Genomic DNA, 26,259 nt, shown 5'->3' on the forward strand with positions numbered 1-26,259 from the left:
AAAAGAAATTTAACTCGCATTTGTTTTGTTGTACAGCAACATTTATTTCCTCATTCTTCCGTACCGTTTTAATGTCCGTCCTGTGGTTGTCTTTTCACACCATTCACACCTCTAACGTTATCTCGAACGTTATTCCCGTCTCTAACATGATCGCCTTTTTAAAGTCTTTATTTTTTACTACCGGCGACGCCATTTCGCGTGCATTTGCATACGCGCGTCCCAGCTATCATACAACGCCTAAACCATGAGCGGGACTTTTTTTTTACATGGTGGTCACAACTTATCAAGGCCCAGACACCAGTCGAGGATAAGGGTTAATGGGTGCTAGTGTAGCATTTTTTTTTTTTTTTTGGTTATAATAACATTCTCCCAGGAATTGCTTCCACCTTGAAGGGATTTTATAGTATCGGTTCTTTTATCATGATAACATCCTCTCAGGTGTGTCCTCACCTACTGAGAGATATTGTAATATCGGTTCTCTTGCTGTGAAACCTTTCTCCTAGGGATTACAACCTCCTTTAAGGATAGTGTAATATACGTTCATTCGTCAAGTTAGCATCCTTCTTTATATTTTTAGAGAAATAGGGGGGAAGTAATGTAATGTCTATTCTTTGGCCATGAAACTGTCCTCCCAGGAAATACATTTTCCTTTTCCGGGGAAGAGAAATGTATTAACAAAAAATACACTATAGGTTATTCCGCTCTTTGTACGTCACACTTGTAAAAGTCCTTCATTTACACACGATAAAAAATGGCGACGTTGGCAAATGAGTCGTCTGTCAGAAACGCAGACACAGAGGAATTTCCCGCCAAATATTTGACATGTTAAGCGATTAGCCCGGAATGACCTTCGACCCCTCCCCGCGTTCCAATCTCGTCAATAATAGGCCCGTCGACTGAGTGGGCGATTTTAGCTGGATTCGTTTACGGGTCGCCATATTATTAGCTGCAATTTTAACAGCAATAAGCTCCGATTACTTTTCAACAGCTGGCCTTTTTTAACCGTCGGAAGACAGCGTGCATTTACGGGGAAATCTATAGGGAAGCAAGAGTCGCGCAATCGCAAACCGCGTCTCAACCGAAGAGGAATTGTTCGAGTGTAGTGGCATGGAAAATCCAGAACGAACAGAAACAAGGCCGCGATGAGTAAAGACTTATTGCTAATTAAGAAAGTAATGCTTTATGCTAAGTGAAAACCGTTACTTATCTAATGATACAATGATATAGGACTGTATGTCGATGACTATATATATATATATATATATATATATATATATATATATATATATATATATATATATATATAATTATTATTTTTTTTTTTTTACTATAATAGTTAAATACCTACAGGCACTAGTGTTTCATCCTTTCGGGAATCTTCAGTGCAGGGTGTCACGACTAATACCGAACGATTCGAACCCCGCATCACGAGACATCTCTGGCTCGGTTTAACGAAGACCTAATCCATTTGGCTACCATTAACCGCGTGAAATAACGTTGAATTTAAACATTTTAATTTTAAATGTTCATTTACGTCAGCCAGAGAGTGATCTAAACGTTATACGATGATCTATGCATATATATATATATATATATATATATATATATATATATATATATATATATATATATATATATATATATATGTAATCGACACCCACTTAATTTTACGGACAGCATAACCTCACCCCCTGTTTACTTTTGCCTAACAACTTTTTTTACTGTAAGATATGTCTTTTGATTTTTTTTATTACTGACTTCGCTTTTGAATATAAGCGTTGTTGCCTGGAAGGGGTCTCTAGTTACTAAAAGCAAAAGACCGAGACATGCTCATGACTGTGTAGCAATACATTACTATTATGTAGAGACAAATTGAAATTATACCTTGCTCTACTTCGGTATTGAGCACTGTTATATTGACCTCGCTATATTTTACTGGTTACCTTATCCCTGGAAAATAAAAAACTTATATATATATATATATATATATATATGTGTGTGTGTGTGTGTGTGTGTGTGTGTGTGTGTGTGTGTGTGTAAATATTTTGAGTATTTATTTCAACAGTGCTCGATACGTAAGTAAAACTAGGCAGTAATTTTTGAAAATATATGGCAATTAAGCTACACATAATTGTCTGCGTTTCATCCTCGTGGGGATTCGTCAGACTAATATATATATTAGATTGGTGCAAAATTAATCTCGTTTTTTTTTTTACGTTCAACTATATATATAAAACGACATTGTTTTTGCACCAACCTAATATATATATATATATATATATACATATATATATATATAGTAAATTATAAAATGCATATGGCGATTAAGCTACACTAAATATTCCGTGTTTCATCCACTCTAGGACTCTTCAGGCTTATGCGCATAAGCCTGAAGAATCCTAGAGTGGATGAAACGCGGAATATTCAGTGTAGCTTAATCGCCATATACATTTTATAACTTACTAACTAGCTCTACCTACGTATTGAGCACTTTTGAAGTAAATACTTAAAGTTTACGCATAAATCTATACTTTCGTATATTAATTTTATGTGAGTAAATTAAGTCGTTATATATATATATATATATATATATATATATATATATATATATATAATCACATACAGTACTGTTTCGCTGTTTCACAGCTCATCAGTCCGGCTAGACAAGCAACTACCCCAAGCCAGGATCGAAACCGGACAGCCCATATAACAGTCAGAGAGAGAGAGAGAGAGAGAGAGAGAGAGAGAGAGAGAGAGAGAGAGAGAGAGAGAGAGAGAGAGGTCATCATTAAACAGTAAATAAACGCGCCATCATCGATCGAAAAACGATCAGAATAAAACAAGATGGCGGAATATTAGACAGTCCTAAATATGAATAACTGGATCGGATTAACTGGTGCACATTAGCCACCCTAATACCAAAATACAAGCGCCGGTGATTTGTTGGGATCTTTTAAACTAAGTCATCGCGTTTGCGCTGAATTCTCGCCTGGGTGTCCAGCAAATCTCCAATTCCCAATGACAAACGGCTTTATATCCATTTCGACGCGACTCGCTATCATTTTCTTGGTCGGTTCCAAACGGTTTCGCGTGACACCGCCATTTGTAAAAGCCCGTCAATATCAATTAGAGTTTGATACAAAAATGATGCGCCCATTTTAACAGCGCGTTTAACGATGGAATTCACGCGAAACCAACGAAAATGTGTGATACTATGATCAACCTGCGGCCGTTAAGGAAGACAGTGGGAAAACAAATAAAGTAGGAAAAAGATTTTTCAATGGACAGAAATTTGTTCATAGACAGAGAAAAGGGTAGATTAAGATTCAGGGTGTACCGAGTGACCGGAAGACCGTTATGTAAAGAACAATGGATTAAGGACCGAACAATGCGCCTGTGGGTATTTTGGTGGGTGATTACTGTGAGTCAGGGGAACAATAGGGACGACAACGCTGGACTTAACGACAGTCAGTGAGGTTTTTACGACAGTCGTGAATTGGGACTTTAGGACTGTCAGAGTTTGATTTTGACTACAATAGGAGTTTAAACACCACTGAAGACGAATCATGGTTTGGACCAGATCGAGAGCCCTTTCGAATTAATCAACTAACCGATGAAGACAGTCCTGACAGTAGATATAAATGCAGACCTCAGCGTGTAGGAGGCAGTTTCACACACACTTACATTCCAACCTATATATATATATATATATATATATATATATATATATATATATATATATATATATATATATATATATAAACTGTATTCTTTATTCAAAAAATAAATTTCTGTTCTGAAAAATTGTTTTTCCGAATGAAATTTAAACAAAAAAGCTATAAATCCCATTTGCTCTATCAAGTATATTGAGCTATACTCCTTTTGGCTGGGATCGTCTTATATAATATTACCCTCTAAAAAATTCGCCACAGAATTCTGATATATATATATATATATATATATATATATATATATATATATATATATATATATATTAGGTTTGTGCAAAAATAATGTTTTTTTTTACGCCATGTATTCCTGCTAGCTGGCACTAATTTCTAATGACAAATTGTGCTCTAACCGACTTCACTTGACATAATCTAGCCAAAAGTGTCATCTGCTCTACTGAAACGCCTGTCTCCATGAATTGGTATATACGCACGTAAAAAAAAAACATATAAATTGGGAAAATGAATGGTTGTCGTCATAAAAATGATCATTTTTCCATAACTTTGTATTGACATCACACGATATACAAATCCCCAACGATAAGTTGATTAGGGAGTCCGATTGTCTGATTGTGTTTGTCAGGAGATCAAATCAGCATAAAATACATAAATAATTCATTAAAAGTGCGCTGCATTCATACGGATCTACACACAATGAATACCAATCAGAACCGGATGTTTTAAGTTGCCACCTCTCACATAAAAAAAATATCATTAGTATAACAACAACAACAACAACAACAACAACAACAACAAAATACCATTAGTATAACAACAACATTTGCTATTTATATATATATATACTAGCACGCCGCCCGACGTGGCCTGACGTGGCCCGTCGTGGCTCGACGTGGCCCAGTCGTAAAATTTGCTTAAATATGACATTTTAATTAATGCAGATTTCGTATTTATTATTAAAGAACGAAGTGTCTATTAGTTATTATATAATACCCAATAGATAGTAATGATTTCAAAAGTATAAAAATAGAAATATGACTTGTGTGCCATCGGTTAGAATCGAAACCAAACCGTTTAGATATCAGATAAGTACTGTATTGAAACAATTATGTATTTGTTACAACATTATGCAAAAAAAAACAATATCATTTTCTCGTCTATGTTATTTTTATATATGATGTCTGAATTAATTCATTCATATATATAACCATGTTATATATCATTTTGAGGCGCGTTTTTCGCTCTATCGAATCGTGTTATTCGTTACCGTTCTCAATCCACTCATTCATTTTTTGCGGGCTTTTCGACAGCATGGACAAAATTCAAATCCGCACGATTTTCTTGTTCCAGTTAAAACTAGGTCAAAAAGCTGCCGAGACAACTCGTGATATCAATTATATCAGGAACCATTAACGAACGTGTAGTACAGGGGTGGTTCAATAAATTTTACAATGATGAGGAGAGCCTCGAAGCTGACCGGTTGATAACGAACATTTAAAAGCCTTAATTGATTCCAATCCTCGCAAAACCACACGAAAAATTGCTGTTGAACTCGAAGTCGACCACTGAACAGTCGTTCGCCATTTAAAGCAAATAGAGAAGTCAAAAAAGTTGGATAAATGGGTGCCGCGTGAATTAAACTATAATAAAAAAAAATATCGTCGTTTTGAGGTGTCTTCTACGCTCCTTCTGCGCAACAAAAACGATCCATTTCTCAATCAGATTGTGACGTGTGATGATATTAGATCCTATACAACAACCGGCGACGTTCGGCACAGTTGTTGAATGCCGGAGAAGTTCCACAACACTTCCTGAAGCCGAAATTGTCCCCCCCCCAAAAAAAAATAGATTATGGTGACTGTTTGATGGTCAGCGGCCGGTCATCCATCACAGCTTCTTGAATCCGGGCGAAACGATTACGGCGGAGAAGTATTGCCGACAAATTGACGAAATTCACAAGAAGCTCCAAAGTATGTGCCCGAGATTGTTCAATATGAAGGGACCAATTCTCTTCCGCCTGTATGTTGCTCAACTGACACTGCAGAATCTGAACGAATTGGGCGACGAGACTCTGCCTCATCCGCCATATTCCGCCCACCGATTATCACTTTTTCAAGCATTTTGACAATTTCCTGCGGTAAAAATGCTTCATAAGCCGAGATGATCTCGAATTGGCCTTCAGTGACTTCATCGCTTCCAGAACTCTGGATTTCTATGCTAATGGGATAAATAAACTTGTTTCTCATTGGCAAAAATATGTCGATTACAATGGTTCTTATTTCAATTAATAAGGTTTATTATGAAAGGAGCTATGATCTTTTGAAGTTGAACGTCAAAAAAAAACTTATACATATATGTGTGTGTGTGTGTGTGTGTGTGTGTATGTGTTTGTGTGTGTATTCAATGTTGTAACAATTACATAATTGTTTAAACGCAATACTTATCTGTTATATATATATATATATATATATATATATATATATATATATATATATATATATATATATGTATATATATATATATACTGGTTTTATTGCTTTTGGGGTATATTTAACTAAAAATAGTCGTTATGTTATTTAACGGTTCATATTCTTTACTGTTTAACTTTATAATGCACTTGCTGGTTGTGAGAGGTTGAAACTAGTCAGAGTTTAGAGTTGGTGATTTAAAAGTTATACCTAAGAGTGCGTTAATATAGTAGAGAAACTTATTGTTTTCAATTGGAATAAAAAGTTAAAATTAAAGTTTAAGTTTAGGCCGATTATGTATTGAGTTTTATTTGTCTAGTTTAAGTTGTATCAAAGGTGATAACATTTCTATAGTATAAGAATTGAGGCACAAACACAACACATATAGATAATCTTTATTTTGTCGAATATATCTTTTAAGAGTAAGCATTATTGGGGGAGACTTGATATGGAATATAACAAGCATGTATATGTTAAGTGCCAAAAGTTTAGTGGATGAATTAAGAGAGATACAAGGTCCGACAATATTTTTCGGACACTTTGAAAAAAGTACTTCAAGGTGTTTACTAGTGCCAAAAACTTTTGAGATTGTAAGTACGTAGTTGAGGAGTGAAAATTCACTACTAGTGTAATCATTTGTTTTAGGTTGACTTTGATAATTTTAGTTTTTTGTGATTTTTGCGAAAACTTGCGCGACACTATTTTCCAGACATGACAAAAAATCCTATTTTATTAAGAGCTATAGTCATGTATATGTTGCTGTATACAAATTTTCTGCTTGTACACTTAGCTGTCATCATTAGAAGCAATTATCTGTTCTAACTACGGGCAAAACAAGTAATTTTAATGAGGTAAAATACATTCAAAAGAAGTCGTTTGTTTGGCACGGAAGAAGCGGGAAGATGGCTTCAGCATCAGAAGGATCGCCATGGATTTGAAGCTGTCAAAATCAACGGTCGAATACATGCTGAAGACAAACTCTGAGCGGAAAAAGAAGAGAGGACGGAAAAGATCAATTGGCAAGAGGACTGAAAGGAGAATGAAGAGAACTGTGACACGGTTTTTGATATCTGGAGAAAAAGTTACAGAAAGAAAAGTGAAGGAGAAATGTGAATTGGATGTAAACGTCGGAACAGTACAAAGAACGCTGCATAGGATTGGTTTGAAGTATGCAAAGGCTAAGAAAAAAATTACACTAACAAAGAAACACAAAGGAGCAAGACTGGAGAGTGCTAAAAGGTGGTTAACAAACCATGTTGACTTTAATAAGGTTATATTTACTGATGAGAAGCATTTCTAGTTTGATGGGCCCGATGGATGGTGTACTTGATTGAGAAGAGGTGATCCTGTTGTACTGAACAAACAACAGATGGGGGGAGTTATTGTTTGGGGTATGATCTTTGCTAATGGAAATATATGGCTGGAGTGGCTGAAATGACGACAGAACAGCGAAAGCTACAAACAGTTGCTGGACGAGAAAGCCTTACTAAGGATAAGAAGAGAGATGGGGAAGGATTTAGTTCTACAGCAAGACAATTGCAGCATCCATGTGTCAAATCTCATGAAAGAATTGATGGCTAAAGTGAATATGACTACTTTGGGATGGCTTGCAAAAAGCCCAGATCTAAATTATTGGGAAAATATTTGAGAAATGCTTGCGCAATTTGTCTATGATGGACCTGAAATAACGAAAAAGGCTCAACTATGGGAACGAATACTAGATGCCAAAAAACAAACAATAGAAACACGTAGAGATGTTATTGTGCATATGTTTGATCATTATGAAGAGAGATTGATAAAAGTTATTGAGAAGAAAGGTGATATTACAGACTATTAACAGTTTTTCAGCAATGTCCGAAAAATAATGTCGCATGTGGTTTATAAAAATAATGAAAATTAAATATTTCTCCTTAACTAATATAGAATATAACTTTAATTCAATCCAACTTTACACCCCCTCCAAAAAAAAAGAAAGGAAGCACATCGCCTAATGATACAAAAAGTCTGATTTGACTCACTGATTAAATTAAAATATCTATTCCACAAAAAAAAAATTGGAACTCGACATTAAATAACAAAAAAAAAGGTTGATATGTCGTAAAACCAAGCCAAACCAAACCTTAACTAATCGATTTTCTTACAGTTTTATTACAGGTATTGTCTTTATATGTTTATGCTATTCTATTGAAGGAATTTCGCCACTCTATGGTACTCGGAAAGTCGAATACTAAAGTGTCCCAAAAACTGTTGTCGGGCCCCTGTAGAAAAATATTTGGAGTATGCAGAGTAATTACTTGGAAGTAAAGGGTGTAGTTATATGGAATGGTTTTCGGAAGCGGTGCAGACAAACGTGGTTGAGTAATGAAATTTGCTAATATTACATTTTAGGGTTATTTAAGTGAAAACGCCCATTTTTTGTGGGGTCTTAGTAAATGTAGTCTAAGAGGCGTGTTTGATAGGAACCTAAGGGAGAGGAGTATGTAAGTTATTAAGGAGGTGTGCTTTGTAATGCCTACAATTTATTGATGTTTCTTGTTTCTTATTTAAGAGTTTATCCTTATGTTTAAATTTGGTGATAAAGAGTTTTTCATTTAAGCAAAGGAAACAAGAGGAGTTAAGTGATTGACAAGTTCTGTTTTTTTTTTTCAGGATTTCCCAGTTAACAGTTGGTGTTAAGGTTTTTTTAGTTCACTGTAATATGCCGTTAATGATGTTACCTATCATGTAAGCATGAGACAATATTCAGATTAAAGTTTACGGCAAAGAACGTCTGCTCCTTCTACATGGCTAGAAAGCTTATCACGCATGCTAGTATGCTATATCCTTTTTTATGGTTGCCATATCTGGATTGGTACAACACTAACAAACTTTGATACAACGAAAAGTAGTTTGTGTACAGTTTATATAACAGAAATCATTTATTTTCCCTCAAAATTAGTCAAATTATAACCTTTAAAAGATAAACACCTGCCAACAAAAGTGAATACACCCCTAAGAACTACATCCCTAAATTTCAAAATCGAGTATTGCTTGTCATTTTCCCTCCAAAATTTCATGTGACTCAATAGCGTTACTATGCCCATGGTTGCACAGGAAGCAGATGTGTTCAAATTTGTAATGCAACTCTCGCACTCTCTCATACTGATCACTGAAAGTTCCAACATGGCATCACATGGCAAAGAACTCTCTGGTGATCTTGAAAGGGAGATTGCTGCGTTACATGAAGATGGCCAACAGCATAAAATTAAGCTGCAGTACACTGCAAAAACGTCTGGGCCATTAAGAGTGACGCGCACTTCATCCGTGAACAAAACTTTGGAAAAATCCGTTTTCATGTTGTCCTCTGCCCATTTCAATCGGTTTTGTGTGTGATGTTACTTTAATGGAGGCTTTGTTACAGCCTTGACAGACTTTGCCACTTCTTTCAGGAGGCAACATTGAGTACTTTTCTGAGACATGCTTCAATCCGGCTTGGTCAAAAACTTCTCGATTTGTCTACCCAGGGTTCTTAACAACTTCACGTTTAATTTTTATTTAGTTTTTCGGTATCCTCAGTGTTGCACACTCGTGCTTACGTTTCTGAATTATTTTAGATGAGGATTGGTTATTCGTATTATTGGATTCTCCATACTACTGTTCTCATATAGAGAGCCATTTTCACAATGTTTCGGTGGATGTAACTTTCGAACTTCTTTAAGTGCATCTTGTAAAATTCAGGAATGTTTCTGTCAAACTCGGGAATTTGGACAAAATTTCGAACGGAATCCTTTGTTTACTTCACGGGGATAGCATGCTTTCGTTCTGTCAGCCATGACTGGATAGAGGTCATAAAGAAATTCACAATTGTATTTTTTGTCTGCAAGGACCGTGGCGCAGTGGTTAGAATACTTGGAAAAAAATTATTGTAACAGTGATATTCTCCTGAAGGTTGAAGTGTGGGCGACCGAAAAATGCAATTACAAATTATTTAGGTTGCCCACACTGAGAATTGAACCTTCAACCTTCAAGGGAATATCACTTTTACAATTGATTTTTTCAAGTACTCTAACCACTGCACCACGGGTCTTTGCGAAGAAGATACACGAGAAGAAGATCGAGGGTTACATCGACCGAAACATTGTGAAAATCACACTCAAGATGAGAAGAGTAGTTCGAAGAGTTCAAACAATAATAATAAGAAGAATAACGCTTGTGTTTGTTTTACACGGTTTTTACGAAACAGTCACCACTTAACAACAATGTCTACAGGCAACTCGAGGATAAGGGTTAAAGTGTGGATGGTGGTCACTGAGACAAAGCATAGTGACTGTTAGTGGTAGGGGTTGGGTAGAGATTGACTTTTTATGGGGATGGTTCAACAAGAATTTGTTTATATTGGACTTATACGACCATGTTGTACTCAATTAGAAAGCAAACTGACGGAATAGTTCTAGCGGTTCTAGAAAAAAAGCTTTGTTCATGGAATTTGCTTTGAAATTTAAGCACATATGGAGCGGGAGAAATTGTTGATAGTAGAGTGTAGCTTGTCGAGCGTTTTTGTGAAATTTTGGCAAGGGAGACCATAGATTGAAGTTCACTTCAACAATGTATCAACAAAAAATACCTCCGAATTGATGGCAGCAAAATCTCACCTCTTCTCTATAGATGTTACTAGGTCACATACTGGTCTATATAACACGAGTGTATATATTTACCTGTATAAAGTATGTGCATACATATTTATAAATGTCTCTGCTGTCTTCAAATAGGTATAATGTATATATACGTTTAGTTAATATTATTGTAATGTTTTTTTTTTTGTTTTTTTTTTTTTCATTACTTTCATCATATTTTGCTTTGGTTTTGATACCCCCAAATTCGAAGCTATCTCTTTACAACCCTTCCTTTTCATGACCTATCATACTTTAATCAATCAGAGTCCATTTTCTGTAGGCTGTTTTTGAACCCAGTCAACGACGGGTACTTTTGCTAGTGTGTATATATATATATATATATATATATGTGTGTGTGTGTGTGTGTGTGTGTGTGTGTGTGTGTGTGTGTGTGTGCAATACATAACATAGGCTGGACACAGAACTCTTTCTTCTCAGTTGGTCTATAATTGAAGGTTTCTCTGAAAAACAAGAACACCAAATCGAGGTCATACTTTATATAACTTTATTTACGGGTCATATTTTTTCATTGGAAGTGCAAGGCGTTGTAATTTCCACATTATGCTAAAGTCACATTTCTCCCAGATTCCTAAACGCGGAGACGATATCTTTTATGCTAACTGGCCTGACTTATCCAGTCTGACTCCCAACTCCAAACTAAAACTGTATCTTTTCTAAACTATTTCATTACATTATTAATACTCGTAGCATTAAGATCACCTGATGTCATCACTAAATCATCTCCATTGTTCAGGTACTTTTGCTAGTATATATATATATATATATATATATATATATATATATATATATATATAAGGCGTTGCAATTTTTACATTATGCTAAAGTCGCATTTCTCACAGCTTCCCAAACGCGGAGACGATATCTTTCATGCTAACTGGTTCGACTTATCCAGTCTGACTCGCAACTCCCAACTAAAACTGTACATATCTTTTCTAAACTATTTCATTACATCATTAGTACACGTGGCATTAAGATCACCTGATGTCATCACTAAATCATTGTTTTTGTTCTAAAATTCTGGTTTGTTTCAACATTCTTATGTAAACATTCCCGATACATATTTCTAACAAAAACTTGTTTATATTGGATTTAAAGACGACCATATTGTAGTAAACTGGAAAGCAGGCAAACGGAACAGAGTTTCACGAATGGAAGGTTCTAGGAAAGAAGCTTTGTTCATGGGATTAGCGTTTAGATTTAGACACAGACAAGGAGTAGGGGATATTGTTGATAGTGGTTGTAGGTAGGCGAGTGCTTTTTGTGAAAAATTTGGAGGGGAGAATATAGATTGGAGCTCAGTTCAACACTGAATCTGTATCTCATCAATATAAATTCCTACGGCCGAATGGCAGCAAAATCACACCCCTTCTATATAGATGTTACTAGATGCCGGGAGATAAAGATTAAATTTGACCTTAAATCTATAACCTGTACCCAACTAACTCTAATATTGCTACAATATTAAAAAGAAGAGGTATGTACAGGATGGGATGATAAAAGTGTCGCCCTAAAGAAAACAACACTACGGCTTTATGTATTTATTGAAAAAATCAATTCAGTAGTAGAGCTGACATTTATTCAATGTAGCCGCATTCAGCCTCAATCACGGCCTCGAAATGGGACCTGAATTGGAAGCATGCATTTTCCACAAGCGCCGGCGGATGGCGGGGTTCAGGATGGCTTTGGTGTATGACCAAACGAAGTAGTCCAGTGGGTTCAGGTTGGGGAAGAAGGGGGGGCAGTGAAAGAAGGATACAAAATCGTAGTACTCCTTCTGAAGCCCCGTCTGGGTCTCTTTAGACTTGTGGGCAGGCAGACAGTCCTACTGCTACACCCATGGTCTGCCAGCGGCATCCTGATTGCACCAGAGGATCGCCACACTCTTCATCATATCCAGGTATATTTTGGTATTAACTTTCAAGCCAACTTCCAAGATGTGAGGTGGCATGATGTGACTCTCATTTGAAACCACACCAAAGACTATAACCATGGCCGGAAACTTTGTTTTCATCACCCTGTTATTCGTGAAGATGCATTTTGAGGGTGTTGGTAATGGTCCTGTTGTTGGATCCGTGGAGAGCATGAGTTGTACAGCGGCACATCTCCGATCTCGCTCGTTGAACATTGTGTCACTTTCAGTCATGAGAGAAGGCTCCTATCGCTCTTGAGATTTGTACACAAATAGCCAATTAGTAGATGGTTTGCAACAAAAAAAGAAAACCGGTTTTCATAAAATGGAAATGGAATCATGTCGTCTTTTCTAGGTCGACAATTTTATCGTTCCATTCTGTAATAAAAAAAAACAGTTGCTTACCTTTGGCGAGGGTAACACAGAAAAGGTGTTTATGATCCGGTCGGAGTACTCCTCCCTGATTTTGTTGATCATAAGCGTGCCCATACCTGAACCGGTACCGCCACCAAGTGAGTGAGCCATCTGGAAACCCTGCAGACAGTCGCAAGATTCCGCCTCCTTCCGTATGACATCGACCACGTTGTCTACCAGTTCGGCTCCTTCCGTGTAGTGACCTTTGGCCCAGTTGTTGCCGGCACCGCGTTGGCCAAACACAAAATTGTCAGGACGAAACAGACCACCGCATGGACCGGACCTACGTTCAAAAAAATAAAAGTGACAAGAAAATAACACAAGAGATGAAAAAGAGACAGAAAACAAGTGAAGCATGCATGGTCCCCCGTGAGTGCACAGTGAACGAAGTTCAGCATTAGCCCTCAATGTCCCCTAGGGGACGTCAAATCCTCGTGAAAATGAACAAACGATGCAGTTTTAGGCCTTAACATATATAAATTTGAGTTCTGCACCATGCAAAAAAAAAAGAAATAACTAAGTTCATCATTTGCCTCATCTCCATTTAGCCCCAAAAGTCCTTAACATATTTAAATTTGAGTTCACCACCATGCAAAACTGCTAAATAGACATACACAGAAAATTTTGGACAAATATGGTAAAATAGTCCCCAAAATGGAGTGTTTTTATTAGCCCTAAAGGAGTCCCTGGGGCACACCTAAGAGTTATTCCGAAGTATAGACGAACAAAATTATATAGAAATCAGTTAGTTACAACTTTTCAGAAAGTTTTATAAAAATCCAAGGAATCAATTTTTTTCCATAAGCACAAAAGTGTCAATTTTAGCCATTATAACTCGAAAGGCACCCCTTGGGGGGCTACCGGAGTTTTCCCGGAAAATGTGTTCTGTTATTTTTTTTACTCATATCATGTTTAATGCTTGTGAAAATTTTCAAAAAGTTCCAATGCGAGTTATTGAGAAAAGTGGGGACAGACGAACGGACGAATGGACAAAGGTGAATTTACAGGTCCACTCTCCTTTTGTCTGGGGACCAAAAAAAAAGAGTTAGAGCTACGTGTTAAAGTATGACATCACAGACAGGATATCCACAATGAGACGTGGTGAAGAAGGAATACGGACTGCATTGAAAGGTTATTTTTCTTTTAAATTTATTTTTATTCGTTCCTCCGTTCCGGCGAATAGGAGGTCCCGTCATAAAAAACATAAAACATGAAGAGCCATGAGATCATGTGACCACTACGACCGTCTTTACAACTAGACATCATTATCTAATGTGCCAACTACTTAGGCTGTTCCTGTCGACAATACACAGTATAATATATACTTGACCCCCTTTTATATTATTCACTGTATTTCAGCAACCACCTTTTCCTTAACCTTTATCCTGGCGACCACAGAATTTACTTTTCCATTTTTTTTTAATTTAAGTTTATCAAAAACTACATAAATAAGTTTACGTGAAACCAACATACATGATCTCTGAAAAGATATCAATTTAGTTTAGTGCAAATGGTACTAGCGCATTGTACGGAAGTCGGTAATTGTGCATATTACGAACCGGATTTCTTGTAAATGTCCGCTCAGGATCGACTGGCACCTGACATCGCCACTGGAATTTGCTGACCGTCGTTAAAAATGGTCAGAAACCAATTCAAATGACTAGTTTTCCAAGATAAACTTAATTTTTACGATATATTTCTTTATTAAATTGTTAGGAGAAAGTACAGAATAGTTACAAAATACTCTTCCTTCTTCGGGGTAAGAATGAATTTCTAAATAATAACGTTATTTCAAAGCGGTAACAGCCATACCAGACCTTTATGAGAACTCCGATTCGTATAGATGCAACATTAACGATATCCGGTTCGTACAATGCACCAGTAATGTAAAAATCTTATTTATAAAAATCACTATGTCTGTCTGTCTGTATCCATATTTTCAAACTCTATCTCTTCCGAAACTAAAAGTCGCAGGGCTTCTCTAGGGGCCTCAGATGATTGGATGTTTTATGGACCGTTCTTTTATGGGTCTTTATCGGTTAAAATAGTTTTCAAGGGATCAAAAAGGGATGAAAATTTTTAAAAATTGTTATACATTTCGTACATTCATCTGTTTTTTTTTTACATAGGCATAACCACTTATCAAGGCCAGATACCACTCGAGGATAAAGGTTAAGAGTGTACAGTAGTTAATTGGAGAATATAGTAATTGTTAGTAATGGAAATTCGGTAAATTTATTAACTTTAGTGGAACGGCTCATCAAGAACTTGTTTACATTGGACTTGAAGACAACCATATTGTAGTCAGCTGGAAAACCAGGAAAACGGAAGACAATTCCACAGGCGTGCAGTTCTAAGAAAGAAGCTTTGTTCATGGAATCTACGTTTAGGTTTTATGCACAGATAAAGACTGGGCGGAATTATTGATAGTGTTTTCAGATAGACGAGTGTTTCTTGTGAAAGTTTGGCGAGCTGGGATCATAGATTGAAGCTCAATTTATTTTTAACCAGTTCATATGCGTGTCACATTGGTACAGTGGTAACATCACCAGCTTTGAATGCTACAGCTTTGCTTTCGGTTTCGATTCTAGTTGATGGCAACCAAATATATATTTTTTAACTTTTGAAATCACGACTCTATAATAATATATACGAAATCTGGACAAATTAAAACATCATATTTAAGCGTATTTTACGGCCGGGCAAAACCTCCTCTCCACCCGCTAACTTATTATAATAAAGTTTGTCTGTTTGTTTGCTTGTTCACAATTGAATTAATATGTACAAAAATTACACTGTTTCGCAAATGAATTTTTACACTGTAAACAGAATTTTATACGTTTTTATTCAAACATGATTTTTATATATACTATTCATTCAAAAGAAAGCTACATTCTTACCATTAACCTTATTTGCATATTACATAAAACAACATCTATTTTAATAATTAGTTTTATGTTATTAAGTGTTTTTATAATAGAATCATTTTAATTGTTCTATTTAGAAACATCATTTAAAGTCAATCAGTTTAATTAATTTTTAAGTTAAATTATATTAAATTCAATTTATTTAATTTATTTTTAATTTTTGAAAACAGTGTCGTTTAAAACCGGAAGTAAGATTATTTATTTAAGGTATGAGAGTTACTTCGCGTTTAATTTTCATAGACCAAGATTCATGCGTTTATGCTTTCCTAAAATCAACATATGGTCACTTTTTGTAACAAGTTATGTTATTCGGTGTATCTTAAATTGTATGTGACTAATCTCTACCCTCGGTATTATGTTTTGACCTTGCAGCATCAGGTATAAAATTATAAATTCAGCATTACTTCCAAAATCACGAGATATCTTTAATAGGTTTCCAGAATTTCTTTGTACAGGCATTTAAAATTGTCTTACACTCTTCAAAAGTTATTGCTATACATCTTATGCGATGATTGGTTAATTTTTATAGTTAAGGTTCGAATGAACAGCTACAGCAGGAGTTGGAATATGCCCTAGTAAAGCCTGATTGTCACAACTGGTGAATTTTTAAAATGCAATCTGGACGTGAGGACACTTTAGAAGAACGATATGCAATAAAATTGTTTTAAACTTGGAAAAAAAATGACAGAAACGTATGGAATGCTTCTGATTGCTTTTGGACCATCTTGCATGAATCGAACATCATTTTTATAGTGGCATAAGAGATTATAGGAAGGCAGGGAGTCTGTGAGGGGTGATGAGGTGTGCGAAAGGAGTAGAGAATTTATAAGACCAGAGTTGATTGGCCAAATAAAGAATTTCTTGGATAAGAACCGTCATGTGTCTGTAGAGACAAAAGTGCACAGTTTGATGTCAGTGTGGGAACTGTGTATACAAGTATTCATGAGGAACTGAAGATGCGGGAGAATCCATCTTTGTTACAGACTATTTGACCAAGATGAGCAGTAAGACAGTTCCTCACCATCCCTATTGTCCAAACCTTGCTCACTGTGACTTTTTCTTATTCCCTAAGCCCAAAGAAAATCTTAGAGGCTGTCGTTATGAAACATTTGAGGCGATGAAAAGGCTGTGACGAGGGTTACTGATGCGCTCACACATGAGGACTTCTATGGGGATTTCCAGTTGTTGGAATGGTATAACAAGTGCATTGCAACCGGGGGATTTTACATCGAAGGGGACTAGAGTTTTATGTTTTGCTATCTATAAAAGTCTGGAAACTTATTGAAAGCATCTTGTATGTTTTATTCAAAGAAAAATGGTAGGAAAAAAAGGTTAACACATTCTATTTCTCATCTGTTTTATAGTTGGATTGATACATAAATCTTTGTACATTAACTCATTTATTGGAATCCAAGTCCGTTTTTTAGTATGCGATTCAAGCAAAACCCCGTTAAAAAAATAGATTACACCTGGATCTTTTAAAAGGACGGTTGGCAAACAGGATGGTAACATGGCTCCCCACGTTTATCTGCAAAGATTGGCTCCAAACACTAACTCTGCCTGCACTTAAGCAGCAGAGGATGAGAGGAGACCTGATTATGGCATACAGCATCATCAACGGGGATTTAAATTTGCTTTTCGGTGAGTTTTTCACACACACCCTCACCCAAAGTCGTAGTATTCGCGGTCATCTGCAACGTTTTAAGCTCAAAACTTCTGTTTGTGTTTCTGTTAAGAGATGCGTGGCAATGACAATTATATCCAAACTAAAAGCAGCCGGCAAATATGGATGTAAATAACTTCTACCTACATGGTTTCTTGAACTCTGTAGTTTTTTTTTTTCAAATGAAATTGGAGTAGATTTATGTGTTCTTCTCTCTGTCTCTCTCTCTCTTTTTGTGTGTGCTTTGCTATATATTTTAATCATACAAAATACATGTTAAAATATTCCTGAGTATTAGAATTGAGTTTTGTATTTAAAAAAAAGAATCCTGGTTATTTTTTTTTCATTATCTGTAATTTGCAATTAACTCTTAAAATTACTCTTCCTATCTTTCAATCTATCATTTACATCTGCTCTAATCCTGTTTTTGACCCTTGCATTTATTCTATACGATGTCTATCTCTCTCACTTCCATTATTCTCTCTTTCCCTGTCGGTTTATAGCTCTCCTCTCGCCCTCACTATATATTAATATGTGTGTGTGTGTGTGTGTGTGTGCGCGCGCGTGTGTGTGTGCATGCGTGCGTGTGTGTATGCACGTTTCGTTGAATAGCAAGGATAATTCCTGTGCCCACTATGTGTTGCTTGACTCCTTCTCTATCACGTTTACACACAGATTTTTATTAAACTTAAATCGCTGAAGTTAAACAACTTTAAACCTGGTCAGTACTAGATGGGTGACCATTCGCGAATAGCAAGAATTTAAAACCCTTACATAGTTATCGCCCTTGTCTGGGGTATACATATTGCTGAGGACTGTTTTTTTTTTAATTAAATGTTCCTTAAACACTTTCTGCTTTTGAATTGTGCTGCTACCGTACATTGCTGGTTGGACAAACGTACAAACGAATGGGTTCTGGAGAAGATTGAACCATTTCGAAGACTGCTGGACAACATCAATGAAGGAAATTGCGATTTTAGGGATATGTGGCCAGAACAGACGGCCTAACAAAGGATCTGCTCTCTGGTACAATTTCTAGCAAAAGGGGACGTGGAAGACCAAAAATAAAAATATCAGACAACGTGAAGGACATCGTGGACATTAGCATGGCCGAGTTGCTCAGAATGGTGAAGAACCGGAGCCAATAACGACAATTCGTGAAGAGTGCCACGGCTGGTCAGTAATGACCATTTCGTCAAAGAGAAACTATTACTACAACTGGTTGCGTATGATTTTTCCGTTCTGCTAGATCTACAGCAGATGTGCTTACAGTTATATCTCATAGGATTAGCGAATCTCTCGACAGAGGCAACCTTTCTAGGGCAATTGCTCTTGACATATCAAAGGCCTTTGATAGGGTATGGCATAAAGGTTTACTTCACAAGATCTCCAGCTATGGTATAGCTGAAAATGTCTTCTCAATTATTAAACCATTTTTTTCTTATAGGTTCATAAGAGTAGTAGTTAATGGGCAAAAATCAGAAGCTCACAGTATAAATTCTGGAGTCCCTTAGGGGTCCATCCTGGGCCCAACTCTTTTCGTGATCTACATTAATGATCTTCCAAATCACATCCTTACATCATTCGTAGACATTTTTGCTGACGACACTACCATCTATGGTAGCACATCTAAGACAGTAAACGACCAAGTTCTCTCCGATTCTCTCTCCTCTGATCTTGATCTCGTTGTACAATGGGAAAAGGAGTGGCTGGTTACTTTTAATGCATCTAAAACCAAGCTTCTATCTTTACATCATCAGCGTTCTGATCCCCATCTGGCATCAATTAAAATGAATGGCTCTCGTCTTGGGGAGGTCTCAAGTTTTGACAGGCTTCTGGGCTTGACCTTTACTCCCGATCTTAAATGGAATACGTACATCAAATCTGTTGCCAAGGCCGCTGGAAAAATGGTGGGATCCTTCTATCGATCCAGTAGATATCTCACTGCTGATGCAATTCTCTATCTATATAAGAGCCAGATACGTCCAAGGATGGAATACTGTTGCCACATATGGGCAGGAGCTGCTAGAAAAGACTTGTCCTGCCTTGATAGGGTTCAAAATAGACTTCGTGGCCTGGTGGGAGATGTCCTTTTCTCTTCGCTGCAACCTCTATCTCACAGAAGAGATGTTGCGAGTTTGTCTCTGCTTTATCGTTATTTTTATGGAAAGTGTTCGACTGAGCTTCAATCCATGGTCCCCCTCGCCAAACTTTCACAAGAAACACTAGACTAGCTGAAAACATTATCAATAATTTTCCCCACTCTTTATCTGTGCCTAAACCTAAACATAGATTCCATGATCAAAGCTTCTTTCTTAGAACTGCACGCCTGTGGAATTGTCTTCCGTTTTCCTGCTTTCCAGCTGTCTATAATATGGTTGTCTTCAAGTCCAACTTGAACAAGTTTCTGATGAGCCGTTCCACTTAAGTTAATAAATTTACCGAACTTCCATTACTATCGATTGCTATATTGTCCTTTTGACTACTCTACACTCTTTAACCCTTATCCTTGAGTGGCCTATTGGCCTTGATAAGTGGTGACGCCTATGTAAAAAAAAATCTCAATCTCTTCCTCTTTATTTGGTCACCTAGAAAGTGACAAATATAGTAAAACCTCGGATACGGTCACCTTATGATACGTTTTTTTTTCAGGTTACGATGTGGAATTCGATGTTTTCCTGCCCCTGGTTACGGTATTTACGGTGTTATTTATACTGTTATAGATTATTAATAGGGCTATGACTACAGCATATTCTTTTCCTTGCTTGGAATCTCAGGTATATATTCATTTATATCTTATATGCTTTTATGTAGAGTGATGTGGTTCTCGTTTGATTTATATATTTCTAAATGTGTCGGATATACACTCGAGAGTCAAAACAATGAAAAGAATATGCTGTTGTCATAGCCCTAGTAATGATCTTTCCGCCAGAGAGAGAGAGAGAGAGGGGGGGCATTTATTATGTTTCGTCTATCAACACCATCATTTCCTTTCTCCATCACACACAAACACGGTCACTATTTCTCTATCTGCTTACCCATCCTTTTCTCTTTTGATTATCTGAACTTAGTCTACGTGCGTGCTATCGTTTCATTTTCCGCTGCATATCAGCGGTCACCTGTTATCTGAGACATTCTTTCCCTCGGACATCGATACATAACCGTCACTCTCTACGCGAATACGCATCAATCCGGATTCGTCTGGCCAAGCGTAATGCAAATCTTGATCCACGATCGCCTACCCATCCTGTGTTTATGGATCGACCGATACTGACACCAACTTTGACGGTCGACTGCACATCAATATCCGGGTAGACGCGTGCTTGAAAGAACCACTGACTTCTCTTTAGTTATTAGGTCAACTCGGCGTTTTCTGCTGCCATTAAAATATAATACAGTAGATGGGGTGGGAGGGATAGCCGGGGTGGTTATTGGGATAATGTAATCTATATGTACCAGTATATATTTTTGAATTATCGATATTTTTCTCCTTCTGTATATGCTCCACCTCCTTTTTATTAATTTGATGTCTCAATACTTCTTTTATCCCCTCATATAAAAAGAGCTTCCTTCAGTCTTGAAAGACTATGGATACCCACTGTAATGGTACCTGCGTGTGAAATTTTTGTGGCAAGAGTTGCGCAGTCCTCAACCACACGTAACCTGAGTCGACATTTTTTAATACCAGTGGCAACTGGAGGTTCAGGACGACTGGAAACAATGCTGAGATATGCGGAAAGCATACAGCGCCTAGAATTCCCAAATAGTCACCCATCTGGTACTAACCAGGCACAACGTGCCATATATATATATATATATATATATATATATATATATATATATATATATATATATATATATATATATATATATATATACATATATATATATACATATATATATATATATATGTGGTATAATCACGTTGACACACTGGGTCTCATCAGATCACCGAAGTTAAGCAAATTAAATATATATATATATATATATATATATATATATATATATATATATACATATATATAACTGCTTAATTTACTAACATAAAATTAATATACGAAAGTATAAATTTATGCGTAAACTTTAAGTATTTACTTCAAAAGTGCTCAATACGTAGGTAGAGCTAGTAAGTGAGTTACAAAATATATATGGCGATTAAGCTACACTGAATATTCCGCGTTTTATCCACTCTAGGACTCTTCAGGCTTATGAGCGACAAACAACTACAAAATCCGCGCATAAGCCTGAAGAGTCCTAGAGTAGATGAAACGCGGAATATTCAGTGTAGCTTAATCCCCATATATATTTTATAACTTACTATATATATATATATATATATACATATATATATATATATATATATATATATATATATATATATATATATATATATATATATATATATATATAAATCTTTAACAAAGAGAAAAAACCTTTGAAGGAAGAAATGTAGGTAAAAAATTTTTCTCGTAGTTTTCCTTAAAAGGGAAATGGATTCCATATTGTTGATTGTAAAAGTGTTTTCTTTTCACAACGTCTGATGAGAGGCCGTTCTTGTGAAAATTTTCGAACGATATAGGGTTTAAATTTGTCCGAATGGTCTTGAAACAATTGTAACGAACGATGAAATACACTATTTGTTGCTATCAATCCATTTTTTTATGTCTTGGTTTTGTTAAAACAATATATGAATGCTCAATTACAAACTATGGTATGAGTCGACTCAGGAGAGGTGTGGTTTGAGGTTGCTCAACTCTTGCCACAAATATTTAAGGCGCAGGCGCCCTTACAGTGGGTATCCATAGTCTGTCAAGACTGAAGGAGGCCTTTATGATATATATATATATATATATATATATATATATATATATATATATATATAGTGTATATATATACATATATAGTATATATATATAGTATATATATAGTGTATATATATAGTGTATATATATATATACTAGCGGGGTACTCGGCGTTGACCGGATGTGGAGAGGTTGGAGGAGGGGAAATCAAAACAGGTTCAGCCTTGGCGGAAAGAGGTGTTAAAAAAGTGACAGTAGGGGATATCAAAACAACAGTAGGCAGCCTGAGGAGAGGGAGGTGTTAAATTTAAGAACTTTGTTTTAATATAAAAACATGTCAAGACTGAGACAAAACTTAACTAAGATCTTTCTCAGACTTATTCACTAAAGTTCTGTAAATTTTAAAGAGAATCTTTTCGGCCGTTTTTGAATCTATAAGAAACGAATTCACACACACACAGCCAAAGTTGCATTGATCAAATTATATATATATATAGTTTGTTCCCGTTATCTATATATATATATACATATATCTATCTATATATATATATATATATATATACATATATATATATATATATATATATATATATATATATATATATATGGAAAGGGAACAACCTAAATTATATTTTCATCAACGTTTCGTCTTCATTTCAAGACTTTCGCAGAGTGATTTATTTAAAGAAAATATAACACTAGTACAATATTTGAATATATACTTAATGTATATTTGTGCATCCTCAAATATTGTACTGGTATTTTCTTTTCGTCAAATTAATCATTCCAAAGAAGCTTTGAAATTAAGACGAAATGTTGATGAACATATAATTGTTTTTTGTTCGGAATATATATTGGAACTAATGACTTGGGGTTAATACTGATGGTCGGATGACGCTGGATTTCGGAAGAAATGATAGCTGAAACATATATACACGTATGCAGCCAATAACATTTGCATAAATAGAACTATACCCAAAAGTCTATTCTAAGATGTCGTTAATTTTATCGTTTATTTCTTTCATCATGTTAAAATATTCAATTTTTTACAGCACTTGTTTCGTAGCGCAGAAACAATCAAATAATTATTATGGTAATTTTTTAATATATTCCGCCTTGAATCATCAGTAGAATGAGAACTCAGTAACTTTAAAAGGAGAGCAAAAAATATTTACGCCATGAAATATGGCGTAAATATTACAAAACACGATTGTAACTACTCTTCGGATTTTTTTTTTTTTTTTTTTTTGCATTCATGTAATCATGTCAAAATTCTTGTTTTCTCTCCCATTAAAGTTAATGAATTCTTATTCTTTTGATGAGTCAAGACGGGGATATTCAAAAATTGATACAATAATTACATTATTGATTCTGCGCTACAAGACAGGTGCTTTCAAGAATTGAACATGTTAACATGATTTAAGAAATAAACGGTAAGATGAGCATCTTGAAATTTGGAATATGACGTTTTTGTCATTTGTTTCATATGCTCTGTAATTATATTTAACATACATCGAGCTTCATAAATAAAATGATTGGTATAAAGGGTGATATATATATATATATATATATATATATATATATATATATATATATATATATATATATATATATATATTCACATAGATATATACAAACTGACCAAAAAGATACTGAAGGGTTTCAATTCTTTTTTATTTTTCCATTAATGATTATTTTTTCTCTACTCCAGATATTTTATAGATAATGTTTTTCATATTTATTATGGATAAGTTGTTAAATTGGTTTACCAAAACCAGAGGACAATTGTTTTCATGTAATAGATAGTCTAAGTCACAACACAATTCGAAACATTGTGCGGCGATTTGAAGACAAAAGAGCTGTACTTGATCTTCCGCTAGCAGACATCGAAACATAATCACAAGTGAAAACAGGGAAAGAGTGCGAGAGAGCGTGGAGCAGCATCCTGAAACATCGATTCATCGACTCTGTCATGAATAATGTTTTGGAAAGAGCAAAAATATGCGAAGCTGAAAATGGGCAATATTTAAAAGACATTATTTTTTCATAAATATTGTTTGAAGGTTTTTCTTAAATTTCCCAATATCAGGTTGTGTTAAAATTACAGAAAGATATAAAAAAAAAAAATAATGAATTTATTTTAGTTTAAAATCCTTCAGTGATTTTTTGGGGCACTCAAATATATATATATATATATATGGGGTTAGAGAAAGGGGGTGAGGGGAATTATTATATTTTGATTCTTATGAAATATCAGTTTACCTGATGGCGTCCATTGTCCCAGGTTCGAGATCCACAAGAACCGCCCGGGGAACATACCGGCTTGTCTGCGATTCCTTGTAGTAGACATTAATCCTTTCAAATTGGAGATCCGTATTCCCGACAAATTTCCCAGCCCAGTCGACGCCATGTTCTTCGGAGATCACTTCCCAGAACTTCGAACCGATCTGGTTTCCGCATTGGCCCACTTGGATGTGAACAATCTCACGCATTTTTTTTCAATCAATCGAATTTAAAAATTGAACAATGATTATTGATCTCGAAATTTTTTTAAGGTTTCTGTTAATCACTTCGTTCCGTTTTTTTTTAATTTTTTCCTTTCTTTTTACAGTTCGCTTTTTTAAAATAGTCTTATTTTCGTCAATTTTTTTTTCTCTTTGTACCTGTGCGACTTTTCACTTTAACCGAGCCTCGTTTTCGATCAACCGGCGTAGAACAGGATAAAAACAAAACAAAAAAGAACAGCAAAAATTTCTGATGCCGTAAAAGCTTCGTTGATTGTGAGTCAAATCTTCAACTAGCTAGAAAATGGTGTCTACCTGTTGCAGACAGTGCTCAACAACCTACCCCCATTCCTACACCACAGCGTCCAAATTAGGACAACCGCTCTCCAGTCATAGGAGGTGTCGCTTCGGCAATTTCTCTCTCAAACTCCAATAGCCAGACCCATTTTTAATGATAGTCGATGAACAACTATTTAGCCTCTTCCGTCTGCAGTAAAGTTAGACACGGAGTCAATGTTTTTATTTTTATTTTTTTTTTTTTTTTTTTACATAATAAAAAGTCACCGCTTATCAATCTCACAAGCCAATCGAGGATAAAGGTTAATATAATTTTTCAGAAGAACAATGAAACAACAATGGGAACATCAGTGACAGTTATCGAGACTGGTCTAATCTTATATTATTTTAGAGGACAGTTCAACAAAAATTTGTTAGCATTAGACTTGAAAACGATTATATTATTTTCAGTTTGTATTCTGTTTCACAGACGGTTAGTTCTTGGCTTGGCTTGGTTCTTTTTGTTTTACGGCATATCAACCCTTTTCAGGTTATTTAATACTGAATCCAGTTATTCGGAAGACAAAATTTTTAATAGAATTTTTTTTTTTTCAGGTCGGTTTCTATTTAACCCATAGTTGGGACCCTAACAGGTACTACCACTTCAGGTCAGAGTGGACCTGAGAGCAATAGCAATTAAAGAGTGACTCCACACTCCCCAAAGCCCGCAAGCTGGGGCCTCACCATCGGATATAGTTTAAGGTAACATCCAGGACCGTTTGTTCTTGGAAAGAAACTTTGCTCATGAAAATGTTGTTTAGTTTTAGGTACAAAAAAACTAATTTGCGGTGGTTCTGTAACAGAGACGCTGTCGCTGGGTTAGCGGCAGCAGCAGCAGCAGCAGCAGCTATATGCAAATAACCAAGCCGGATGTGCG

The 26,259-nt window shown here is 35.7% G+C and overlaps 1 protein-coding gene across 1 annotated transcript in view; it reads right to left on the reverse strand.

Annotated features, from left to right (window-relative positions):
- The window catches only part of LOC145267212 (tubulin beta-4 chain-like), a 32,844-nt gene extending 7,810 nt beyond the window's left edge, over nt 1–25,034 (reverse strand). The window contains exons 1-2 of the mRNA XM_080123276.1: nt 24,805–25,034; nt 13,142–13,433 (exon numbers count right to left, since the gene is read on the reverse strand). Of these exons, the coding sequence (XP_079979402.1) occupies nt 13,142–13,433; nt 24,805–25,034 (522 nt within the window). The remainder of the gene's footprint in view (nt 1–13,141; nt 13,434–24,804) is intronic.
- Nucleotides 25,035–26,259: the final 1,225 nt, after the last annotated feature.

Source organism: Euprymna scolopes, chromosome 42, assembly GCF_053919585.1.
Source record: "Euprymna scolopes isolate OS-2025 chromosome 42, ASM5391958v1, whole genome shotgun sequence".
Lineage (NCBI taxonomy): Eukaryota > Metazoa > Mollusca > Cephalopoda > Sepiida > Sepiolidae > Euprymna > Euprymna scolopes.